This window comes from Nannobrachium achirus, assembly GCF_963921795.1.
Source record: "Nannobrachium achirus genome assembly, chromosome: 6".
Taxonomy (NCBI): Eukaryota; Metazoa; Chordata; class Actinopteri; order Myctophiformes; family Myctophidae; genus Nannobrachium; species Nannobrachium achirus.
Genome location: NC_137815.1, coordinates 36,921,855 through 36,944,354, shown reverse-complemented (window position 1 = coordinate 36,944,354; position 22,500 = coordinate 36,921,855). Strand labels below are relative to the sequence as shown.

The 22,500-nt window shown below is 43.7% G+C and overlaps 1 protein-coding gene across 1 annotated transcript in view; it reads right to left on the bottom strand.

The window, feature by feature from the left end:
• The window catches only part of LOC308287859 (plexin-A1-like), a gene marked incomplete at its 5' end in the record, with an annotated part of 234,475 nt that overhangs the window by 183,128 nt on the left and 28,847 nt on the right, over positions 1 to 22,500 (bottom strand). The window contains one exon of the mRNA XM_080729172.1: positions 21,502 to 21,684. Within this exon, the coding sequence (XP_080585298.1) occupies positions 21,502 to 21,684 (183 nt within the window). The remainder of the gene's footprint in view (positions 1 to 21,501; positions 21,685 to 22,500) is intronic.

The window sequence follows — 22,500 nt, the reverse complement described above, 5'->3', positions numbered from 1 at the left end:
GAAAATGCTAAAATGTAACTTTTCCAAAATATGGAGATGACTGACATCATAGAATCTATGATGTTAGTCATCTCCATATTTGGGAAATGTTTAATTTTAGTCAGTCTTGTGTGGTCTATGACTTAAGACATCTATGACTAGGGATGGGACGATATGAACATTTCATATCACGATTATTGTGACAAAAGAAATTGCGATTTACGATATTATCGCGATAATCCAAATCCATTATCCTGGGGTGGAACTTTTGTCAAATTGCGACACGTTGTGAGCTTGTAGATCTGCTATTTTTTGGCAAAGACATTTGAAAGAGAGTGAAAAAAGACTATATCAACGTATATTACCTTATAAGTACCTTTTACCAATTCTAGAGGGTTTAAGTGGTACGCAGTTCGGCAAATAAAAGGTGAATTGATCCCAGTGCATGACAGAGGACGATATCACGATAAATTAAATCTCCACAATACGATTATCGTGAGTGTTTTTTATCGCGATAAATAATATCGTGTTAATATCGCTTATCGTCCCATCCCCATCTATGACATAGATGTCTTAAGTCATAGACCACATGAGACTGACACTGTAAGTCCATATATGGGCCTTAAGGGACAAGGACAGAATGGTTAACACCGCTCAAATAGGCACAAGGACTGACAGATACGGAGATATCCATACATGTGCATGAAAGGGACAAATGGTATGACGGAATACATTTCCCTGCGGAAATGTGTACAGTATGTGTGCGTGTGCTTGCAATATTGTACTTACAGTATGAAGGACAAGTGTAGAAGAATCTGAGACAGAAGACATTGTGAGGAAATTGTCCTGGCCATGTTCACAAGAGAAACGGTCCTTTGATGGTTAAAACGTTTTTCTTTTTTTTTCTCTTTTTTTTAGATTTAGGCTTGATTTATACTAATACTTCTGTGATCTTGTCTCACACCCAAAATAGGCGCTCTACAATCGCAAAACACGTTGCAGCGCGACACGTTGTGACTTGTGAGCTTGTAGATTGTCTATTTTGATTGTTTGACACATGCATGCGTTTGAAGTCAGGCTTTGGGGATAAGGTTCAAAATGGCATTTATATAATGATCATCCTAAAAGTTTGATGTGCTCACAAGTATAGTAACACAAACGTGTGTGTGTGTGTGTGTGTGTGTGTGTGTGTGTGACACTGTGTGTGTGTGTGTGTGGTGTGGTGTGGTGTGGTGTGGTGTGGTGTGGTGTGGTGTGGTGTGTGTGTCTCTCTCTCTCTCTCTCTCTCCCTCCTCATCCAACCACCACCACGGCTGTCCTGACTACTGTTTCTATGGCAACCAATGAGTGGGCCGCCACTAGGGGATTTGGAGACAACTCAGAGTAAAGACCCCATGTTATTGGAGCCGGGGTGTGTGTGTGTGTGTGTGTGTGTGTGTGTGTGTGTGTGTGTGTGTGTGTGTGTGTGTGTGTGTGTGTGTGTGTGTGTGTGTGTGTGTGTGTGTGCACTTATCGTCGCTTTGTCGCTGGCGGGCAGAAACCTTCTATCTCCATACAGTATTTAGACTTTTTATGTTATGCAAAGGGTTGTGAGCTTGTAGATCGGCTATTTTCAAATAGCCTAGGTATCATAATTTACATCTGCAAAGTAACCAGTAACTAAAGTTTTCAAATAAATGTAGTGGAGTAAAAGTACAATATTTGGATCCAAGATGTAGTAGAAGTAAAAGCATTGGAGCAAATTACTCAAAATTGTACATAGGTAGAGTACTTAAAGAACAACTTCACCACTTTTCAACCTATCTTCATATAACTGGTCCTCAATAATGTTCATAAAATCAAAAATCGACTTGGTTTGTGTCTCATAGGAGGGCTGTGGGCAGTTCAGAAACCCGTCAGCCAGTGACATCATCGATGGGGAATCCAAGCTAATAGAAACTGCAGGCTTTCTATTCCTGAAATGTTTTAGTGTTATAATGGAAGCCATTGTTCCCGCGATAATAAAAGATAATAAAATATATATTTTAAAAGAAAATGTAAAAAAAAGAGAAATGTGCTATTTTATCACAAACCTTATTGAGGACCAATTGTATGAACATAGGTTGAATAGTGGTGAAGTCGTCCTTTAACTGAATGTACTTCCCACCACTGAACACAGGTTCGTTTTCCCTTTCCTGCAAAGTAACAGTGTTGGACATACCAGCTTTCCATGCCGACAGCAACAATACACTTTTGTTAAATGTTCCAATATCTTTCTGCACAATAATAAAAACAGGATTCTCTGGGGCGTTTGGTGGAGTCATAGTGATGCCATCTCCAAGGCACAGCAGGAGCGCTACTCTGCCTTCTGTATAGTTGCACCGTACAGTACAGGCCTACGAGAAAACATCCTTGTTTTCTGTCCCCCTGTCACTTTTAAACTATTATTATGCAAACTGTAAATCAATTGTTAATTTGGATATTTTCAGCAGAGCTTATCGTAAAGGCCTCTCCATACTTCGACCGAAATGTTCGATGAGTTGTGTTTTCCGACGTGCAAATTTCGGAACTCTCGTTCCGTCCAATGCTTTTCAGAAGTCCCGAGGGATATCATTTTATGGTAGAAAAGGACCTTTCGACCGAAAACGGCGGTTTCGGTCAAAGTATGGACAGGCCTTTACTCCTTCATCAGAACAACTCGGAGAGTGCACGTTTTCAACGTGTGTACTTGTGTGCGACAGAGAGAAAGAGAGAAAATCCTGGTTATTGTGTATGTGCACAACAGTTCTGCTGATAACTTTATACTGTACATCGCACGCACGCACGCACGCACGCACGCACGCACGCACGCAATCTCTCACCCTGTCCAGTCCCATCCATTCCAAGGTTATCAGTAATCCAATAGCTTTCCCTGGAAGCAGACAGTTTTCCGGCGGCCGGGTTCATATCCTGCTCGAAGACAAACACCAGAGGAGGAGGAATTCCTAACCGAGTGACACGACATGCCCTCTCTCTCTCTCTCGCTCTTCACCACTTCCTGCAGGACAGGATGAATGCGTTCCTTCCTTCCTGCCTCCTTCCTTGATTTCCACACCGTCGCTTTAATCTGGCCGCCCCTTCTGTCTTGAGGGCTGTGTGAAGTCGTGCAATAAAGACCCTCACTCATACACCTGACAGCCTGACACGCATGGTATGGGACCAGGCGATATGACTTCAAATACAGATAGAGTGTTCTATCGACCTTGACTCCCTGACTATGAAGCTAGGACAGGTACAAAAAATGCTGTGCCGCGAGACACAATCATTCACCCATCATCAAAATCACACAGTAATACACACAAGCACAAATGCACGTGCGAATGCACACACACACACACACACAGGTGCAGACATGCAGATGGTTGCACACATCTAATGTTGGCACAAGAGGGTTGTTTCTAAATTATATCACTAGTTCCCTTCCAGACGTATCATTATATAAAGCAGTGGTTTTCAACCAGTGGTCCGGGGACCACCAGTGGTCCTTGAGGGGGTTCCAGGTGGTCCCCAGCTAAATGATTGAGGGCTGATAAGCAAATGGTCCCTTATTATTAGATCTTTAACTCTTGAGAGCGTAAAATGAAACCAAATGGACCCTTACGGAAAGTTATGGGTCCCATTTGGTTTCATTTTACGCTTTTCATTTTACATTTTCTTTTTTTATGCGTTATTACAGCATGGAATTGTGGACAAAATCGTATCCAGCGACGACAAAATGTTCAACGTTTTGGGTCTGAGAGGTTAAGTCTCATCAAATGGTGGTCCGTGGCTCAAATGCCGAATAAATCATGGAACTTGATATGAAAAGGGTTGTAGAGGATGACAAATTAGCAAAAATTGCAGACCTACAGATCATTTATATGCAGACAAGAAAACGTGTGTCTATAATGTGTTTCACACAGCAGATGGGGTGTCACAGGCATGAATTGACATCGAATAGGGCAGATCGAAAATCTAATTAATCTGAATAAAAATGGAGAATATACATAAAAGAAAAGAACTTGAGGCTAAATGTGAATACTAGGGGGTGGCAATGGCCATCCCCTCTCTTGGGACTCCAAATAACGCCCCTGTTCCCCTGTTCTCCGCCACTGACCCATAAATAGACAGCACTATGCTTTTATGGGCAAACATGCAGAGGACGGTCCCGAGGCAGACGCAGGCAAAAGGCCAGGGCCCAGAGGAATTCCACCGCCAGACAACGGACGTGATGCATGTACTGCATGAGGGTCAGTGTCGCAGACCAGACCGGAGCTTTAGTTCCAGATAAACAGTCGATAATCCTCTGAAATTCACCTGAGCACAAAGTCTATTTCTAGACTATTGTGGTCCGTAGAAATGTCCACAGCGTGCAATTTCTGCTTATCTGTGAACCTTGCCAGAGGAATTCCTAATGTGTAAGAGATAACAAAGGCATTTCTGTGGCGTCTAACAATAGTGAAATACACCCTATTATTGGACTATATATGGTGCCATTTATCAAACACACAAACTGCAACGATTTAAGGGCACTGATATAATGAACATTATTCATGTGGTGCAGTATGTCAAAGTATCTTATACAGTATGTATATATCTGTTGTGCACATCTGTGTGTATGCCTGTCCATGGATGAGTGTGCGTGCGTGCGTCCGTGCGTACACGCAAGTTTCCTGCATGTATTTCTATTGTGCGCGACTGTGTCCTTGCCTTCATTAATGAGTGGACGTCTACACGCCTGTGTGTGTGTGTGTGTGTGTGTGTGTGTGTGTGTGTGTGTGTGTGTGTGTGTGTGTGTGCGCGCGCGCGCGCGCGCGCGCGCGCGCGCGCGCGCGCGTGCGTGCGTGCGTGCGTGCGTGCGTGCGTGCGTGCGTGCGTGCGTGCGTGCGTGCGTGCGTGCGTGCGTGCGTGCGTGCGTGCGTGCGTGCGTGCGTGCGTGCGTGCGTGCGTGCGTGCGTGCGTGCGTGCGTGCGTGCGTGTGTGTGTGCAGCATCTCTCCAGGGACGCTGCTTCCAGTGCTTTAATTAGCTTAATCCACCAGTAGCACATGGATGGGAGATGGGTCTGGAAGAAGAAGGGATGAGGAGTGGGCTGAAAGGATGGAAGGAGCGAGGGATGAGGAGGAGAAGGCTGATGGGATGGACGGACGGACGGACAGACAGACAGATGGGCGGGGGAGAGGGGGAGACTAAGTAGAATTAACTCTCCCCCTGCCATCCATTACCAGATCCCAACCATCTTGGCTCTTGGCAGCATCAGTCGCTGGCCAGACCATTGTAAAATCCACAGGGAAGAAGAGCAAAGTGCCTCCAAAATGGCTGCCGAAGCTGTACGAGAGAAGAGCACCTGGCACCCTGCGAGTGGTTGTCAAGCTAAATGACCAATTAAATGGACGGTAATAGGGAAGTGTGTAATTGGTGTTGGCAAAATTAGTCTGACACCATTCAATTAATGCTATACGGAAGATATGGAGGGGGTTGTGGGTGTGTATGTGTGTGCGCGGTTGTGTACGCATGCTATGGGCACATGCATGTACATGCTGGTATGCAAATGCTGCAGACCCAAACCGATGTTTGTGACAGTTTCAGCGATAGAATAGAAGTGGTAATAACAGAGACTGTAATTGGGGAGCATAGCAGCAAGAGACAGAGAGAGTGGGGTTGGAGGGGGGGCGATATGAGAAAAATGAAGGGTGGAAGAGTGAGCGAGGGAGCGAGGGAAGGAAAGGAAAGGAACGAGGGAAGAAACGAAAGAGGGAGATTCACGGCAAAACAAATTCTAGCCTAGGGAATAGATGCAATCAGCCAGTCAACTAATGATTACTCCCATGGAGAAAAGAGGAAGAGGGGGAGAAGGATGAGAGAGAGAACGAGAGAGAGGGTGAGAAATAGTGAGGCATGCGCACATATGACTAATTAAATGCTGCTTCTGAACCAAAAGAAGGATGGATAAATATTTTACAGTGAAGATGAGAGGCGCCCCCCCCCCTTCCCCCTCCTCCTCCTCTCTATCTCTCTCTCACACGCACACACGGTTTCACTTAAAAGGCATAACTGGGAGAGGAGAGAGACGTGCAGCGAGTCAGAAAAGAGAGAATAGCTCATTTAAGAGGTTAAGGGCGGATATTAGTAATACAGGGGTCAGCTCTAGCATCATTAAATAATTAGGCTTAGACTATGGTAACACCAAAACATACAGCAGTATGGAACTGCAGCCATAATGGAGAGAAGTTGGGTCTCTTCTCACTTCATTCAAAGGTGTTCTGGGGCTCTGTTTTCATTTCCAGTAGCACAGTGGTATTTCAAGGACCCCCATAACTCTGAGAGTGTACAAATGGAACCAAATGGGTCCATTTGTACACTCTCAGAGTTATGCACCTTTTAATTTTAAGGGGTCATGTGGAAGCACCAAGGAACCATGAGACCCGCTGGCATAGTGTTTCCATTGAGCCAACATGCATTGCACAATATCAGCACCCTGATTCTGTTTGACCAGAATGGAACAGCGCCTTAATCAGTCTTATTGGTAACACCTGTGAAGGAAGTGAGAAGAGACCCAACTTCTCTCCAAAATGGCTGCAGTGCATATACTGTAGTGTATAGCCTATATGCAACTCTAAAAGTGAGCCCAAAACTCACCAGAGTTAACTTTGGCTCACTGTTACTGGTAGAGAGATTAGCCAAAGGGCACCGGACCAGCATGGCTTTCCGACGCGGCTATCGCCATCTCTTAGCTACTAACAGGATTACCCCCAGGGTCAGCAATGGGCCACATGCTAGTGTATAGTGGGGCCGAACCAGGCCAAGCTAGCGAGCAGTTAAGAGAGTCAGCTAGCTAGCTAGTGTTGTGGGCAGCCCGGAGGCTAAAGCTGTCCCTCTAGGGGGGTATAAAGGATAATTAGTTAGACAGCATGTGATTGTACCATGCTGTGCAGGGAGGAGGAGGACTGGGGGAAGTAGAGGTTGTTTTTGGGAGTCTGAGGCTCAAGGGTATTTGAGTGTGTACGTGTGCGAAAGGTATTTTTTGTGTTTTTATCGTGTCTGTGTGTGCGAGCGACAGGAGTGACCACGGGGTTCCCCCGTGTGAACGCTGTGGCACTGACCGACATGCTCTGAAAACATATGACCAACCATGTGATGTTCCTAGACACGCACACACCAAAAACCTGGATCAGCAGTGCAGCGCACGGTGCTGTGTGCACAAAATCTAATGCGGATTTGCATCTGTACACACATTAATCATCTTAATGTCACTAAACAGGAGGAACTAATCAAAAGCAATCTATTAAGAATCTATTAGCTCGGAAATGGGTAATCTGATAAAAAAAGGAAACGCTACAGATGCCTCTGTGTGCATGTCTGATGGTTCTCCTCATTCTTCACAGTAGATTAGCTAATAAGATGCTCACATGTTTACACTAATTTACACTCGTCATTTGATGTAATGGAGATGAAGGAGCACTTCACTTCACAACCTGTTTTTACAGAGATTTAGGTAGCGTTGCATTACTGTGTGTGCATGCGCGTGCATGTACACAGTAGTTGTTAAGAGATATTTCTCAGGTATTTCATGTAATTCACAAAAGACAGTTCAGTGTTCACCAAAGCATGTGCTCTGAACTGGGCTTAAAGGAGAAGTTTTTGTAATGATTGCTCACACCATGCAGGGGACTCGAGTTCAATGATATTTTTGTTGTTGTTTTTTGTCACATTCCTAAGACAAAAATATGATTATAGTAAAATGTACCCCCATTGATTCCGGATGGGAACCCAAATGCATTTTTGGGGTGAACAACTAATTTAACATCAAGGATATGTGTAACAGGAATGGTGCGCGCACAGTCGCACACACACACACACACACACACACACACACACACACACACACACACACACACGTTCCTGACACTTGATGTGACATTCTGTTGTGTCATTCAAGTCTAAAACTCTGTTCAATTTGTTGGTAGTCCAAGATAAATGGGACACTAACAGCCAATGTCCACCCCAAGAATGATAATGTGGACGGCAGAGTCCTCACCATAACCATAACGACAATGACAGCGGTGAACGCCATCGTTGGGTTGCCTTTCAGAGTCATTTTATGAAGGATTTATAGAAACGTTGCACGATCAAAATCCAGACGAATTTACAGGAATTCAACACATCTCTCACGTTCCAACATTATCGTTCACCAGCGTGGCTGCTCACATCCTTATTCCTTATTGTAATTACTAATTAGAGTCACATTAATAGTGATTGTTCTTGGTGTGGTTGGCCCCTTAGTCTTATTGATGCTAGTTCCATTCTTGTCTCCATGCAAGTCTGTGCCTTGCCAAAAGTGTGTGAGCCAGAGCCCATGCCCTGGCAATGCACCAGTCACCAGGTGTGCCCTTTCCTGAGCCAGTTGGCATGGGCAGAGCCATGCCAGGTCACTAAATTCCACCCCGCTATACCCACAACTTCCCTCTCAACAGGCACACAAACAGTGTCCCAATGCCAATTCTGAGACCAATGGCCAGTCGCTGCCAACTTGTGCCAATATTGAATTCCGGGTCCAAAATAATGCGGTGGCATCGCCAACCCAAACGACGAACAATTAAAAGCGTTACGTCTGCCAGTTGTTCCACTACAGAAGTGGTTCTCAACCAGTGGTCCGGGGACCTCAAGGTGGTCCCCAGTTAAATGGAGAGTTGGTAACGAAATGGACACTTACAGAGCTTTAACTCTAAATGTTTTACGCTCTCAACACCTGCATTACTTAATTTAAAAGAAGTCAACACAATTGGAGAATGCAGAAGAATTGTTATTTTGATCTACATTTGCCTGTTAACTCTCCTATGGTACCACAACAATACAACATGGAACTGTGGACAAAATAAATAATGGTCCTTGATATGAAAAAGGTTGAAAACCACTGCACTACAGGAACGCAGCAAAGTTATGAAAAATAAAACACAAAAACTACTTATCTGCAATTCAATCAGTGTGGACAGCCCCTGCTGACAAAATGAGCACAAGTGAGGAAATAATATAATAATACAAAAAGAAAAGTAAAAAAGTAAAGCAAAAGGAATTTGAAAACAGCCTAACTTTGAACAAATGTTCTGAAAAGCACAAGGTCTTTGATGTTGTGATCTATCCAATGTCTGCTAATGGTGATGATGACCTAGAAAAAAAAGAAGAAAAAGGCTGGCCTAGTCTTTGTTGGATCATGTGAGCATTCCAGGCTGCATCTACACTCTTATAATCTTCTCTTAAAAAATGGATTTCCACACAGCCCATTCATTATTCATCTCTCTCTCTCTCCCTCTCTCTCTCTTCACTCCTGTTCAATTTCACTCCCCTCTTTCTTTCTCTCTCTCAGATACGCTATACAGTAGTTTGCTTCATTATCCCCTAGTTTTAGTACTAGTTGCATCATAGCATCACTATCATTTTAACCCCATTTTTATGTTGGCTATTAAAAAAAAACATAGCTCAGAGTGCAGACTCAGAGCTCACCTCTGCTGTTTTTGAAAATATTTGAAAAATATCTAAAAGGTTTGAAACATGTTGAATAATTATTAGTATTCATTTGTTTTGACATAAATCTCTTCCAGGGTTACCTGGCACAAAATATTTTCGGATGAGCGTCCGCGGCCGAATACATCATCAATTTCGAGGACCTTGACATGAAAAGGTTTGAGAACCAGTGCGGTAGTGCAGTTAGGGGTTAAAGCCAAAAGAAATCCCAAGACTGAAATGTATTTTCAGACCATGTCCCAATTATGAGATTTTTGAAACGTGGCACGCACAGAGTACACCAATATTTGGGGTGTTTTCCTGGAGTTCTGAACTGCCTTCACTGAATGTGTGTGCCAATCCATGCTTCATTTTATGAAGTATCTTCTGAAGTTCTGTTCTGTATTCTATGCTGGCCAATGCAAATACTCATATCTTGAAATAATAACAGCTTTTAGTTATAGTTTATTATTTTGCAGATTTGCACTGATCTCAGAAATAGCTCCTATGGAATCCTCAAGACTGAAATCAGTCCCCAGGACTGAGAATTTTAATCCCTGAGTGCAGTGCATGATCCTTTGTGATAAAAAACAAAAGCAAAAGCTAGCTTTGAACATATTACAATTGTCAGCATCAAACCCCGGTTCCATTTTGATATGGGAACAATAGAATAGACAGTTCATAAAAGTATAATTTCTCCATGGTGGATAGGAGTCATTATGACAGATGGGGTGCTATAAGACATGGATCTGGGGTTACAGACCGGCTTAGTGGGGCTGCGTAGGTGGATGTGTGTGTGTGCGTGTGTGTGTGTGTGTGTGTGTGTGTGTGTGTGTGTGTGTGTGTGTGTGTGTGTGTGTGTGTGTGTGTGTGTGTGTGTGTGTGTGTGTGTGTGTGTGCACGTGTGGCCTGGTGTTAAATCTTTTAAGACCCCTCATTACTGTCTAACCTTACGCCCCAAGTTCTACGCCCCTTTCTGTGTGTGCGTGTGTGTGTGTGTGTGTGTGTGTGTGTGTGTGTGTGTGTGTGTGTGTGTGTGTGTGTGCAAAACATGCATGTTTTTCTGTGCATCTCTACACACGGTGGTTCCAGAAAAACAGCGAGCGCTTCACCTCGACAAACGCACCGTTATTATCAGAACACGGAATCTTTGATCAAAAAAAAGTGTCAAAATGATGGAGAGAGGAAAGAGAATAAGTAAGCAGCAGATGAGAGAGGCGGAGAGAGAGAGAGAGAGAGAGAGAGAGAGAGAGAGAGAGAGAAGGATGGAGACGGGGAGAGTTAATGAGCGAGAGCAGTGAAGCATCGAAGCTCTACTCCGTTCCCATCTCTCTCCCTGAACAATTATTTCTCTCCCCTTTCGATGAGCAAGTGTAGGAAACGTATTTCTACTGTCATTATAGTGGCTCACAGTATAGCCAGTTCAGTTGGACCCCTATAATCTTCAGTTTTGAAAAGCGTTTGAGCACCCGAAAGCCTCGGTTATACTTAGTTAAGTGTGTCCGCGTCGCATGTCGAAAAATAGCTGATCCAGATCCAGATAGCTGATGTAGATCTGATCTTTTCATGTCACATTGGGTATAGCATGACACCGATGTGGAGGGATGGGATCCTGTAGGATTTTAATTATTCCGGTACCTTAATGGTTCCTTCTTAATGGTCCCATTCATTAACGGTTCCCACAGGGCAGTGGTTTTCAATCAGTGGCTCGGGGACCACCAGTGGTCCTTGAGGGGGGTTCTAAATGATGGACAGTTCGTAACCAAATGGACCCTTATAGATCTTTAAATCTTGAGAGCGTAAAATGAAACCAAATGGACCCTTAAAGTCCATTTGGTTTCATTTTACGCTCTCAAGAGTTAAATCATTGTTAAACACCTGCATTACTTAATTTACAAGAAGTCTACATTGTGTAGACTTCTTGTAAATTAAGTAATGTAAATTAAGAGAATCTAGAATTTGTTTTATTTTGGTCAACATTTGCCTGTTATCTCTCCTATGTCACCACATCAATAAAGCATGACATTGTGGACAAAATCTTATCCAACAATGACAAAATATTCAAAGTCTTGGGTCAGGGTCTGGGAGGCTACATCACATCAAATGGTGGTCCGTGGCTCAAATTCAGAATAAATAATGGACCTTGATATGAAAAAGGTTGAAAAACACTGCTATAGGGGGTTCCAAATGGACCCTTACAGGTATGTAACTGTGAGAGTGTACAAATGGAATGGAATTACACTCTCTGGGTTTTACCATCGGTATTGTAATTGTATATAGCAGGACGTGAAGTCCACATACCAGCTCTGACAGTGTGATAAAAAAAATGGACCCAGAAATGGTTCCAAATGTGATGGAACCGATTCCGTTTCCTTGATGTTGGATCCAGTCTCTTTACGGTTTCCGGATGCCAACCCTACTGCGCGTGAAACTAAGTATAAATCAGCCACACGACACATGCCGTGCACACGCAAGGAAGCGGAGACGCTCGAGGCCTGAAGTCACTAAAGTCACATGCGTCTCAGTATTTTTTCTTTTTCCCTGTGTCAAATTATGCCACGCAACCCTCCAAGGCTTGACAGATAGGAGAGAAAGATAAGACGCAGGGGCGTCAATTGGGTATGGCAGGGGTATGCAGCTGCCATACCCTGGGTCCAGGGGGAAAATAAAAGTTACTTTTAAAGATAAATCCATGAATGCCTCTTTGTCTATCTGTGCTGGTTATTATGTTGTTAAATTACAGTAAAATAACTACAAATGCAACATTTTACAAAATTGTCACTTTAACAAGGTATTATGATTATATTCTCCACACTTTTATTCTCCCCATCTTGACAAGATGGTATATTCCCAGGTTCTGTAGGTCAGCTGCAATGCATTATTGTTAATTGTGGCACATTTACTAACATGCCAAGTTTAGCTGCACTTGAACAACCGTTCCAGGCTGCCACATCCAGCCAAAGAAACCGTAGAAACGGGGGAAAAAAATAAAATATACTTCTTAAAATAAATGTATCATACCTGTTGTGAAGGTATGGCAACATGACTGGTGTCTTGCACGCATGCAAGACACCAGTCTTGCCATACCTTAGTACGTTGCCATACCTTAGCTTTTTCTGAACTGACGCCACTGAGAAGACGGGGAGGGGGGCAGTAAGCAGATAGAAATGTATGCTTTGTTAGGTTGAGTGTAGACACATGAGGGGACACGGATGGCACCATATGGGAGAGAGACTTGGGCTTGCATTGACTAGAGATAATGAAAAGCCACATGCTTCAGCAACACACACACACACAAACACATACAGTCATCCAGTAAAAAAAAAAAAAAGACAGCAAAAAAGACAAACGCGTATTCATTCTCACACTGCACTGCAGCCTCACTCTCACTCCCTGGAGTGCAGCTGTGATAGCCTTGAGCACTAGCTAAGCTAACACAGTGAGTAGCATATGAGAACCTCCATGGTTGACCAGTCAATGTCCACGGGAGGCACGCCAGCTAGGCTCGGGTCTATATTGCCTTCAATTACACTGCTATGGGTTTCATGCTAGGATAGTAGGTGCTATAGAAAAGATCAGCGAGCGTAATGGAACTGTCATGCTCACATTAAAGGTTCAACTAGGCTGGATTTAATGGGAAGTCCATGATAAGACCAAATGGCTGCCGCTATAAGAAGTGGGCTACGTTGCAAAATGATACACTATGCTGTTCATTTAGGAATTCTGAGAATCTTTTAGGAATTCCGAGAAGACAAATTAACTGTGTGAAATTTTCCTGTGACATCAGCCGTTCCACCCACACTGTGTTTGTGTTTATACGCGCATGTGATAGAGGGCATGAGGAGTGTGTGTGTGTGTGTGTGTGTGTGTGTGTGTGTGTGTGTGAACTAATGACCGAGGGCTAGCCAGCCTCCACACAAAGCCAGCCACTGTGCTGCTGCCAGGGCAAAGTAACCCGTGGCCGTGACACACACACACACACACACACACACACACACACACACACACACACACACACACACACACACACACACACACACACACACACACACACACACACACACACACACACACACACACACACACACACACACACACACACACACACACACACACACACACACACACACACCTATAATGATTTAAAGAGAGAGCAACAGATAATGGACAGCTTTAGATCCTTACAAAAGAGCCTGTAAACATTTAATATGATTATATGGAAATGACTAAAAAGCCTTGGAAAGGGCTGGTGGATGTGTGAAAGAAAATTATTGTACAATGACATTTTGTGGCGGACATTGCTAAACTGTACCCATATATGGAGATCCCTGATAGCCATATATGGAGATCCATGTATAATATGGGGATATGGGCATATTGGTTAGACTGACATGTAGATACAGTATATTGGCATTCACAGATATGGGTGATTCAGAGTTGATGATGTCAGTGTTGGTTAGCTCCATATATGGAGGTCCATGACATCAGGGATATCCATATATGGGCAGGTCAGCCTCCATATATGGGCAGGATGACATCAGGGATCTCTATATATGGGCAGGTCAGCCATATGCATTGAGGTCAGCTATAGACATTGAGGTGTTACGGAATCGCTGATGGATCTACTGACAGGATACATACTTACATACTTGACTGAGACCGAGTGAAATTCAGAAGTCTCATACAGAACTTGGGAGAGGTTGCGCTCTAAGAAGCAAGCATAAATTCATACACACACAATTATAAACTCTATTAGACAATGTCTTTTTTTGTTGTTGAATTTCCATCATTTCAAATCGGTGACTCTCTCTTCTAAGATGAATAGATCCTTCTCAAGCAGAAGGATGCCCGCACAACATAAGCAGCAGGTGAGGAAATAGAGTAGAGGCAGGGAGGCTGTACATCAATATGGCAGCCAACCTATCTTATAACATATCCTGGAAGGAGCCCAGACAGACAGGGAACACATATCACCTTCTCTCTATCATTTATTCCTTTCTTTCTTCTTTATGTTCCTCCTCCTTTCCATCTGCCTTTGTCCCCAAGGACTTGTCAAATCCTGAGTGTTTAACACTGAGAGACAGACAGACAGACAGACAGACAGACAGACAGACAGACAGACAGACAGACAGACAAGACAAGATACAGACAGACAGTTCGCTAGAGGGTCCATTGTGGTGTAGCACTTGCATGCCTCCCTGTACCACCTTTTGTGTGTGTGTGTGTGTGTGTGTGTGTGTGTGTGTGTGTGTGTGTGTGTGTGTGTGTGTGTGTGTTTCTGTGTGTGTGTGTGTGTGTGTGTGTGTGTGTGTGTACCGTACGTATCATAATGGAGGTGCCATCTTTGTACATGCACACACACACACACACACACACACACACACACACACACACACACACACACACACACACACACACACACACACACACACACACACACACACACACACACACACACACACACACACACACACACACAGTCTGACAAGGCAAGCATTATGTGCCACAAGAATAACAATGGTCAGTCAATTAAGCCGTGACACTGTGTCCTGAAGGAAAACATCAATGAACACAACCCTGTGTCTCCAACAACGACACTCTGTGACCAGTCACATTAGCACCAACAACCCTGTGGCTCAAAGAGGAATATGCAAACGGGGAGCATTCATTATTATAAGTGCAATCTTACTTTGACCTTTTCCATAATTTCACTTCATTCATCTATGGTAATCATGCCTTTAAAACAGTTTAGGAGAGAAACAAATTGTTTTGTATAAAAGACAGGTTTTTCATAAATCACAAACTGTGTTTGGATTTATTCCAGGCACACTGCCAAGTGTTTTTATTGTTGTTGTTGATTTTTACATATAAAACAAGTTCATAAACACCCATGACAAGTCAAATTCTATCTTTGGCTTTGGCTGTTATGAACTATCCATTACAATTATGAGCCTATATGGAGCCATGTGATAAATCCATTGGTTGACTCAAACAGTCAACCAGAATACACTCCTAGTGTTGTAGTCATGTGTCATCTCTCTCTCTCTCTCTCTCTCTCTCCCTGTGGGCTTTGAGCTCTATTCATATTCCTCACAGAGGAAGAGGCTCTGGGCTTGGAGCTCTATTCATATTCCTCATAGAAGGAAGAGGCTCTGGGCTTGGAGCTCTATTCATATTCGTTAAAGAGGAAGAGGCTCTGGGCTTGGAGCTCTATTCATATTCGTTAAAGAGGAAGAGGCTCTGGCCTGGAGCGCGCTCCCTGTGCCCACCTGAGCCTGGCATGGCCATAATGGACACAGGGCTGGCATAAGTGGCACCTACCACCTGGCACACTGGACACACACACACACACACACACACACACACACACACACACACACACACACACACACACACACACACACACACACACACACACACACACACACACACACACACACACACACACACACACACACACACACACACACACACACACACACACACACACACACACACCAGATGGCACACATCAACCCCCAGTGGATAGCCAGCTGAAGAATGCTAAAATGTCCGTCTGTGTGGGTGTGTGTGTACTGTGTACGTGCGTGCGTGTTGGAGCGTGGCGTGCATTGTGTGTGCTCAACAGTCCCTTAACATTCAGAAGTGGCCCAGAGTGGCTGAATGAAAAACACAAATAGGGAATCTCCATCTGCAGACTACATTGCATAGTCACTGAAACCCTCACAGCTGAGGCCAAGGCCACTGCCACACACACACACACACACACACACACACACACACACACACACACACACACACACACACACACACACACACACACACACACACACACACACACACACACACACACACACACACACACACACACACACACACACACAGAGAGAATTCTACACAGTCTTGTCTTAACAGAGAGAGAGAGAGAGAGAGAGAGAGAGAGAGAGAGAGAGAGAGAGAGAGAGAGAGAGAGAGAGAGAGAGAGAGAGAGAGAGAGAGAGAGAGAGAGAGAGAGAGAGAGAGAGACACACACACACACAGAGAGAGAGGCATACAAGAGAGACAAGCAGAGGTAAATTGAGAGAATCAGCAGAGATGAACAGACATTGACAAGAGGCAGAGGCAGAAAGAGAGAGGGAAAGAGATGAACAGATCTTTACAAACAAGAGTGTGAGAGTCAGAGAGAAAGTGTGTGTGAGAGAGAGAGAGAGAGAGAGAGAGAGAGAGAGAGATGAGCAGACGATGACGAACAGGGAGCAAGAGAGAGAGAGAACTCAGAAGAGAGATGAATGGACATTGACAAACAGAGTGGCTTAAATAGACCAGGGAGTTGATGGCCAATCCACCCCGGTGTCCTTGACCGCTGGAATTAGCCAATTACACTATAGTGGATAGCATCATCTTCATTACCCCTTGGCCAACATGCCTCCTTCTCTCTCTGTATCACCCCTCTCTCTCCTCCCTCCATCTCCATCTCCTTCACTTCCTCTCCCTCTATCTCGCCTCTCTCTGCCCTATCAGATTGAGACTCGTTGGTAAAAGCTTCCTGTGTGCATGTGTGCATGTGTGCATGTCAGCATGCAGGCGCGTACACACGCGTGCCGTGTACGTGCGCGTCTGATTGAGAGCACAGGGAAATTCGTTAGGGACATTTTCCGAGCATGTTATTTATGCACGTTATTTATGCCATCAACTTTTCTTTGTGCATGATGACCTCCACAGGGTGAGCCAGAAACCATGCAGTTTAGTCTAAAGTACATTCATGAATCAACTCCACAATGGCCTTCCTTACAGTGCAGCCTGCAGTGTCATGAAGGGCAACAAACAAACACTCACAACCAGGGATGGAAGAAGTGCTCACATGTTTTACTTGAGTAAAAATATCAATACTGCACTGTAGATATACTCTGTTAGAAGTCAATTTTACAAGTGGAGTAAAAGTACAAGTGGAGTATCAAAATATACAAAGTACGTTTTTTTTTAAGTAAATGTGCTTATAGCTCCTTTATTTACACCACAGCTCACAACAATGTCAAAGAAATATTTTAAGTGACATTAGAGATGGTACCCGTAGCCCGATAGTACCCATCAACACAGCTTGAATGTAGTATTATTATTTAAAAGATGTTCCAACATGTTGACCCTTTTGAAAGCTTCCCCAGAAAACACTAATTGAATCTGCAGCCTTGATCATCATCACAAAAGGATTTTTCAGCTTCACATTCGAACATAATTATTATAAAATACAATGTTGGTCTAAAACCGCTAAGTTTTTTTGATATCTGTTCGATACCGATATTGCATTTGAAGGCCAAAATCGTCCCATACCGATATGATGACCGATTAATTGTCCATCCTTAGTGACTATGACTATGGTTTTCTCTTGTAAGGGACTGGTGCACTGGCAGCGAAGATGTGAAATGAATATCTACCCTACTATCTCATTCTTTTTCCTCAAGTTGGTTCTGTTATCTTCCCTCCCATTCTTTCTGTGTAATTGTGCTGGTGCAACACTCTAGGGAAATCAGTCCCTGAGGACCACACACTATACTCCTCTCTCTCTCTCACACTCACAGAGGAAACAAGCCCTTGGCTTGGATACAGTGAGTAGTGTTGATTTTGACAGCTTGGTTGCATGCTGAAAATAGCAGATACACAAGCTCACAACGCGCCGCACTGCGGCACGTTGTGAGCTTGTATATCTGCTATTTTCAGAGTGCAACACCCGAGCGCACCAAACATTCTCCTCCACTAGTCCCTTGCTAACAGTTTAGTCTAGTTTTCATTTGTTAACAAAATTGTCAATATATTTAGTCTCAGTTTTACGACAGACATTTTTCGTCATAGTTTTCGTCGATGAAATCAACACTACAACAGTGAGGCATGACTACATAAACACACATTGAACACTTTCTTCCCCATTCAACTCACAACGGTCTGGGCGCTGGGAAGTGCTCCGTCATTGCACCTCGCCTTTTGCACACTCGCAAACAAACAAACAAACAAACACCAGCATGCATATGCAGCGCCTGGAGAGAGAGAAGCACTTTACATAAGATCCAATAACAAGATATTAATGCACCAACGTCCAACGTATGCTCTCCCTGTTGATTATCCAAGGGGGAAATTCATGCATGCATGCTTGCCACCACTATACTGTATATTGTTCATGTGACATGAATACAGTAGCTGGCTTTAAAGGGCTCATACAGCAACATGTTGGTTATCATTCTAAACTTTGTCTTTGTCACAACGCAGATGCGTGCACACAAGCGATACATACGTACAGCACACAAGCTAAAGAACATGCACACACTTGTGTACGCACACAGCAAATACAAAATAATCAACACTAACTCACCTTGACTCTTGTATTATGTCAAAAAAGAAAATGCTATAGCTAAATAAAGTAGCTGTAAAGTAATTGAACGAGTCAGTGGCACTTTGACAAAGTGCTGAATGTCAACACTGTATGTCAACTGTACTTGTACTGTACTACATGTCTATTGTATTGACTATACTTGTACTGTTCTCCATTTTTGTCTAATAATAAGACAATAAGTCAATCAAAAGTATCGAAATGATTATTCATAAACATAATCTTTAGATGGTCACAAAGTTACAAAGCGCTTTACATAAGAAAGTCTAATGAAAGAGCAGAATAAAACATGACGTTTGCCGAAAGTCCAGTGTGAAATAAAACCATGAAGAGAATCAACAATAATCAAAACTATTGAAAGGCCCTTGAACAGCAAGAAATAACAGAACATTTACAACGGAAACCAAATGACACCCATGTTCATAGACTCTCAGCCAGGCATAGAAAACTCCCAGGAAAAAATGTAAACCCTTGATGGATAAAAAAGAGGAAGATACCTTCAAAAGGCTGACCAAAGAGGGTAAATGTGTGCAAGAGGTGCCCGTCTGTTTCATAAACACACATTCACATCTACACAAACGCACAGCAAATGCATGCGACCAGAAGACTTCACATTATTATGCGTACTGTGAGTGACACACACGTACACACACACTGATTATACATTCATAATGTTGAATGGATGTCAAGTCGTGAACGGTGCAGGGAAAGGGGTTTGAATTCCAATGAGCTTCTACCATCTACCCTGAGATCTCTGCCCTCCATAGACGGGCCTGTGCACTCACGTACGCACGCACAGAAATGATACAGGGTCAAAACACATCAGTGATGCACAGAGAAAGCTTATTAATCCAAGAGAATTACAATTATAACATATCACATGAATGTGATATGTGAACACGCACAAGTCTATAGCTATACCACGGGAACCCACAAACGCAAAGCCAACACATCGTCATTAACATGACCGTTTTCTATATGATGTTACTCAATTGAAACCAAGAGAATTAGACGAGAGAACAGAGGGGAATTATAATTATATCAACGAGAGCATAGACGCTCAGAACACATTTACAAGTAAGAAAGCATACGCACTATCTCGCACACGTATACACGCACACACAATCTCTCCCCACATTAGAGATGCAGCCAATTATTATAGAAACATATAATTAAAACTACATTCCGTTGTCAGGCATTGAACCGTGCCTCATGTCATAGCAACCGCCGGATGGATACAGCAGAACCACCCAGGGACAAAAACCAAAATGGCCAGACGTGCTCCTCACCCATCACCTGCTGCTAGACAGAGCAAAGACCAAGAGTACAGCAGCAGAGGCCAGAAACCAGAACCTATTCCAGGCCACTTTCTAGTATCTAGGGCTGTCACAATTATTACAATCATCTAATCGCAATTATTTGACATAATCGGAATTATTTAGTCATAATCGTGAATGTTGAAAAATGTTCATACATTTCCAGAATTAGTGGAAATAGCTGAACTTGTAGATCGGCTATTTCCACTCTCAATGTTATTTTTTAAGTAGTAAGTTGTCAGTAATTTCTTTGTGTATTTAGGTTATGTGTCATATCTGCCATGTGCATCTTCAAAGCCTAAAAGCCAAACAGAAATGTAATTATCAACCACAAAAACACAATTAAATTGCTAATCGCAATTATTTGAGTGACAATTAATCGTCATGTAAAATGTCCTAATCGTGACAGCCCTACCTGCTGCTAGACAGAGCAAAGACTACAAGCACACCAGCAGAGGCCAGAAACCAGAACCTATACCAGAAACCTTCTAGTATCCCCTATCCCTCTGTCCCTGCTCTCCACACCATCCATCCATCCATCCACATTAGACCATGCCATAAAACTGCAAACCCCCCACCCACCCACCCAAGCGCCCGCCCGCCCGCCCCACCTCCCAGCTGCAGTGAGTGAATTTCGTAGACGTCTGACTCTGAATTGATCGTGAACGTGCGCGAGGCTGTAAGTGGTGCTTAGCTGTAACGTTTTTATGCTCCCCAACATGACGAACATGACAATCGATGACGGACTGGTACGGGGATGTTGCTTTAAACTGCTTGTTAAGGGAGCGGGGGCTTTAAAAGGCACTGGCGTTATCTGTTTGGTAATGGGATACTCTGCAGAAAAGGGCGTCGGCGGTGTTTAATCTTACGACAAAGGCGCCGTCGTCACGCTGAGAGCTCTGTGTAAATGCATAAAGATTAGACTGTAAAAAAGTGCAGCTCTCGTAGAGATTTAACCTACATTCACAAAGCCCCCCCACAGACACGCACACAAACACACAATAGCCCTGATAACTATACCACCAGCTACGAATCCATGATAAAAGAAATACTGAAAATGTGTCTGAATTCTGTCAACCCCTGACAGAAGTCAACAAAAATCTCAAGTGTCAAAACAAATGCTTGTCTTGAAATTATTCAACAACCAGTTTTTGTATAAACTCATACGATTATACTGGAGTGCCTGTCCGTGTGCGGTCTGGCGCATGCGCACACACAAGCGCACACGCACACAATCTCTCCATTAATTCCACAAGCCAAAACGAACAAAAACAACACAGATCCAAACAGAAAGTCACGCGAGCACAGAATGCAGTACGTCTGTCCCTACCTTCTTCATTTTGCCGTTGCGCGTGCCTGTGAAGGCCACAGTGTTGCCACGGTAGTCATAAGCAGCCACAGATGTCATGCCATCGTCCTTGTCGATGAAGAGAGGGATGCCTTCGATGGTGCTGGTCCCACCCAGGGGCTGGTTGAAGTCCTGGCCACAGAAGTTATCGTCTATCTGGAGGGGCTGAGAGGGGAAAAAACAGATAGGAGTTAGAAGTGCGCAAGAGAAGGTCTCAAAGGACGGTTCAGATTTCATTTCAAACCAGGCCTGGGGGTGTTTTTTTGGCCCTATACTGTAGCTTATGTGGTTTAATGGCTTCGGGTCAATATGTAAGTCGAATGGAAAGATTACAAAGACATATTGTGAAACAAGCCCTTTTTAGTTGGATTTTTTCCTGCAGGAGAGGAGGGGTGGGGAAAGAGAAGTCTGAGAGAAGCCTCTTTTTTGTACTGTTTGTGTATTAAAATAGGGAAATATTGAAATGTATTGTTTGATGTTGTTATAAAATACTAAGTTACTCGAGGTTTCCTGTGATGGGTTTGAGATTATGATTGATTATGTGTGACGTTATAGAGTAGATCATGTGTTCATTGATGTTTGGAAAACACTAATGTCAGACATTAGCTCCGCATACGGAGATTCCGGACCTTTCGCGGTGGTTCCGGATAACCGCATATCAGGTCAGGTCGATGCCGGGCACTGCACTCCCTGCTGTGGCGGGGAACGTGTGTGCCGAATTCTGTGTAATGCAAACCCCATTATACCTGTTGTCATAGGACCCATTTTCACCATCTGTTTGCCTGAGTCCATTTATGCCCATATGGAGATATCTGTATCTGTCTGTCTGCGTTCATTTTATGCCCATTTATGGAGATCTCTGCAGACACAGTGCCGGTTCCGGAAGACCCTGATGTCAGACAACAGCTCTGCATACCTAGAATCCAAACCTTTTGCGCTGGGTTCTGAAAAATCGCGTATCGGGTCGGGTCGAGGCCGGGC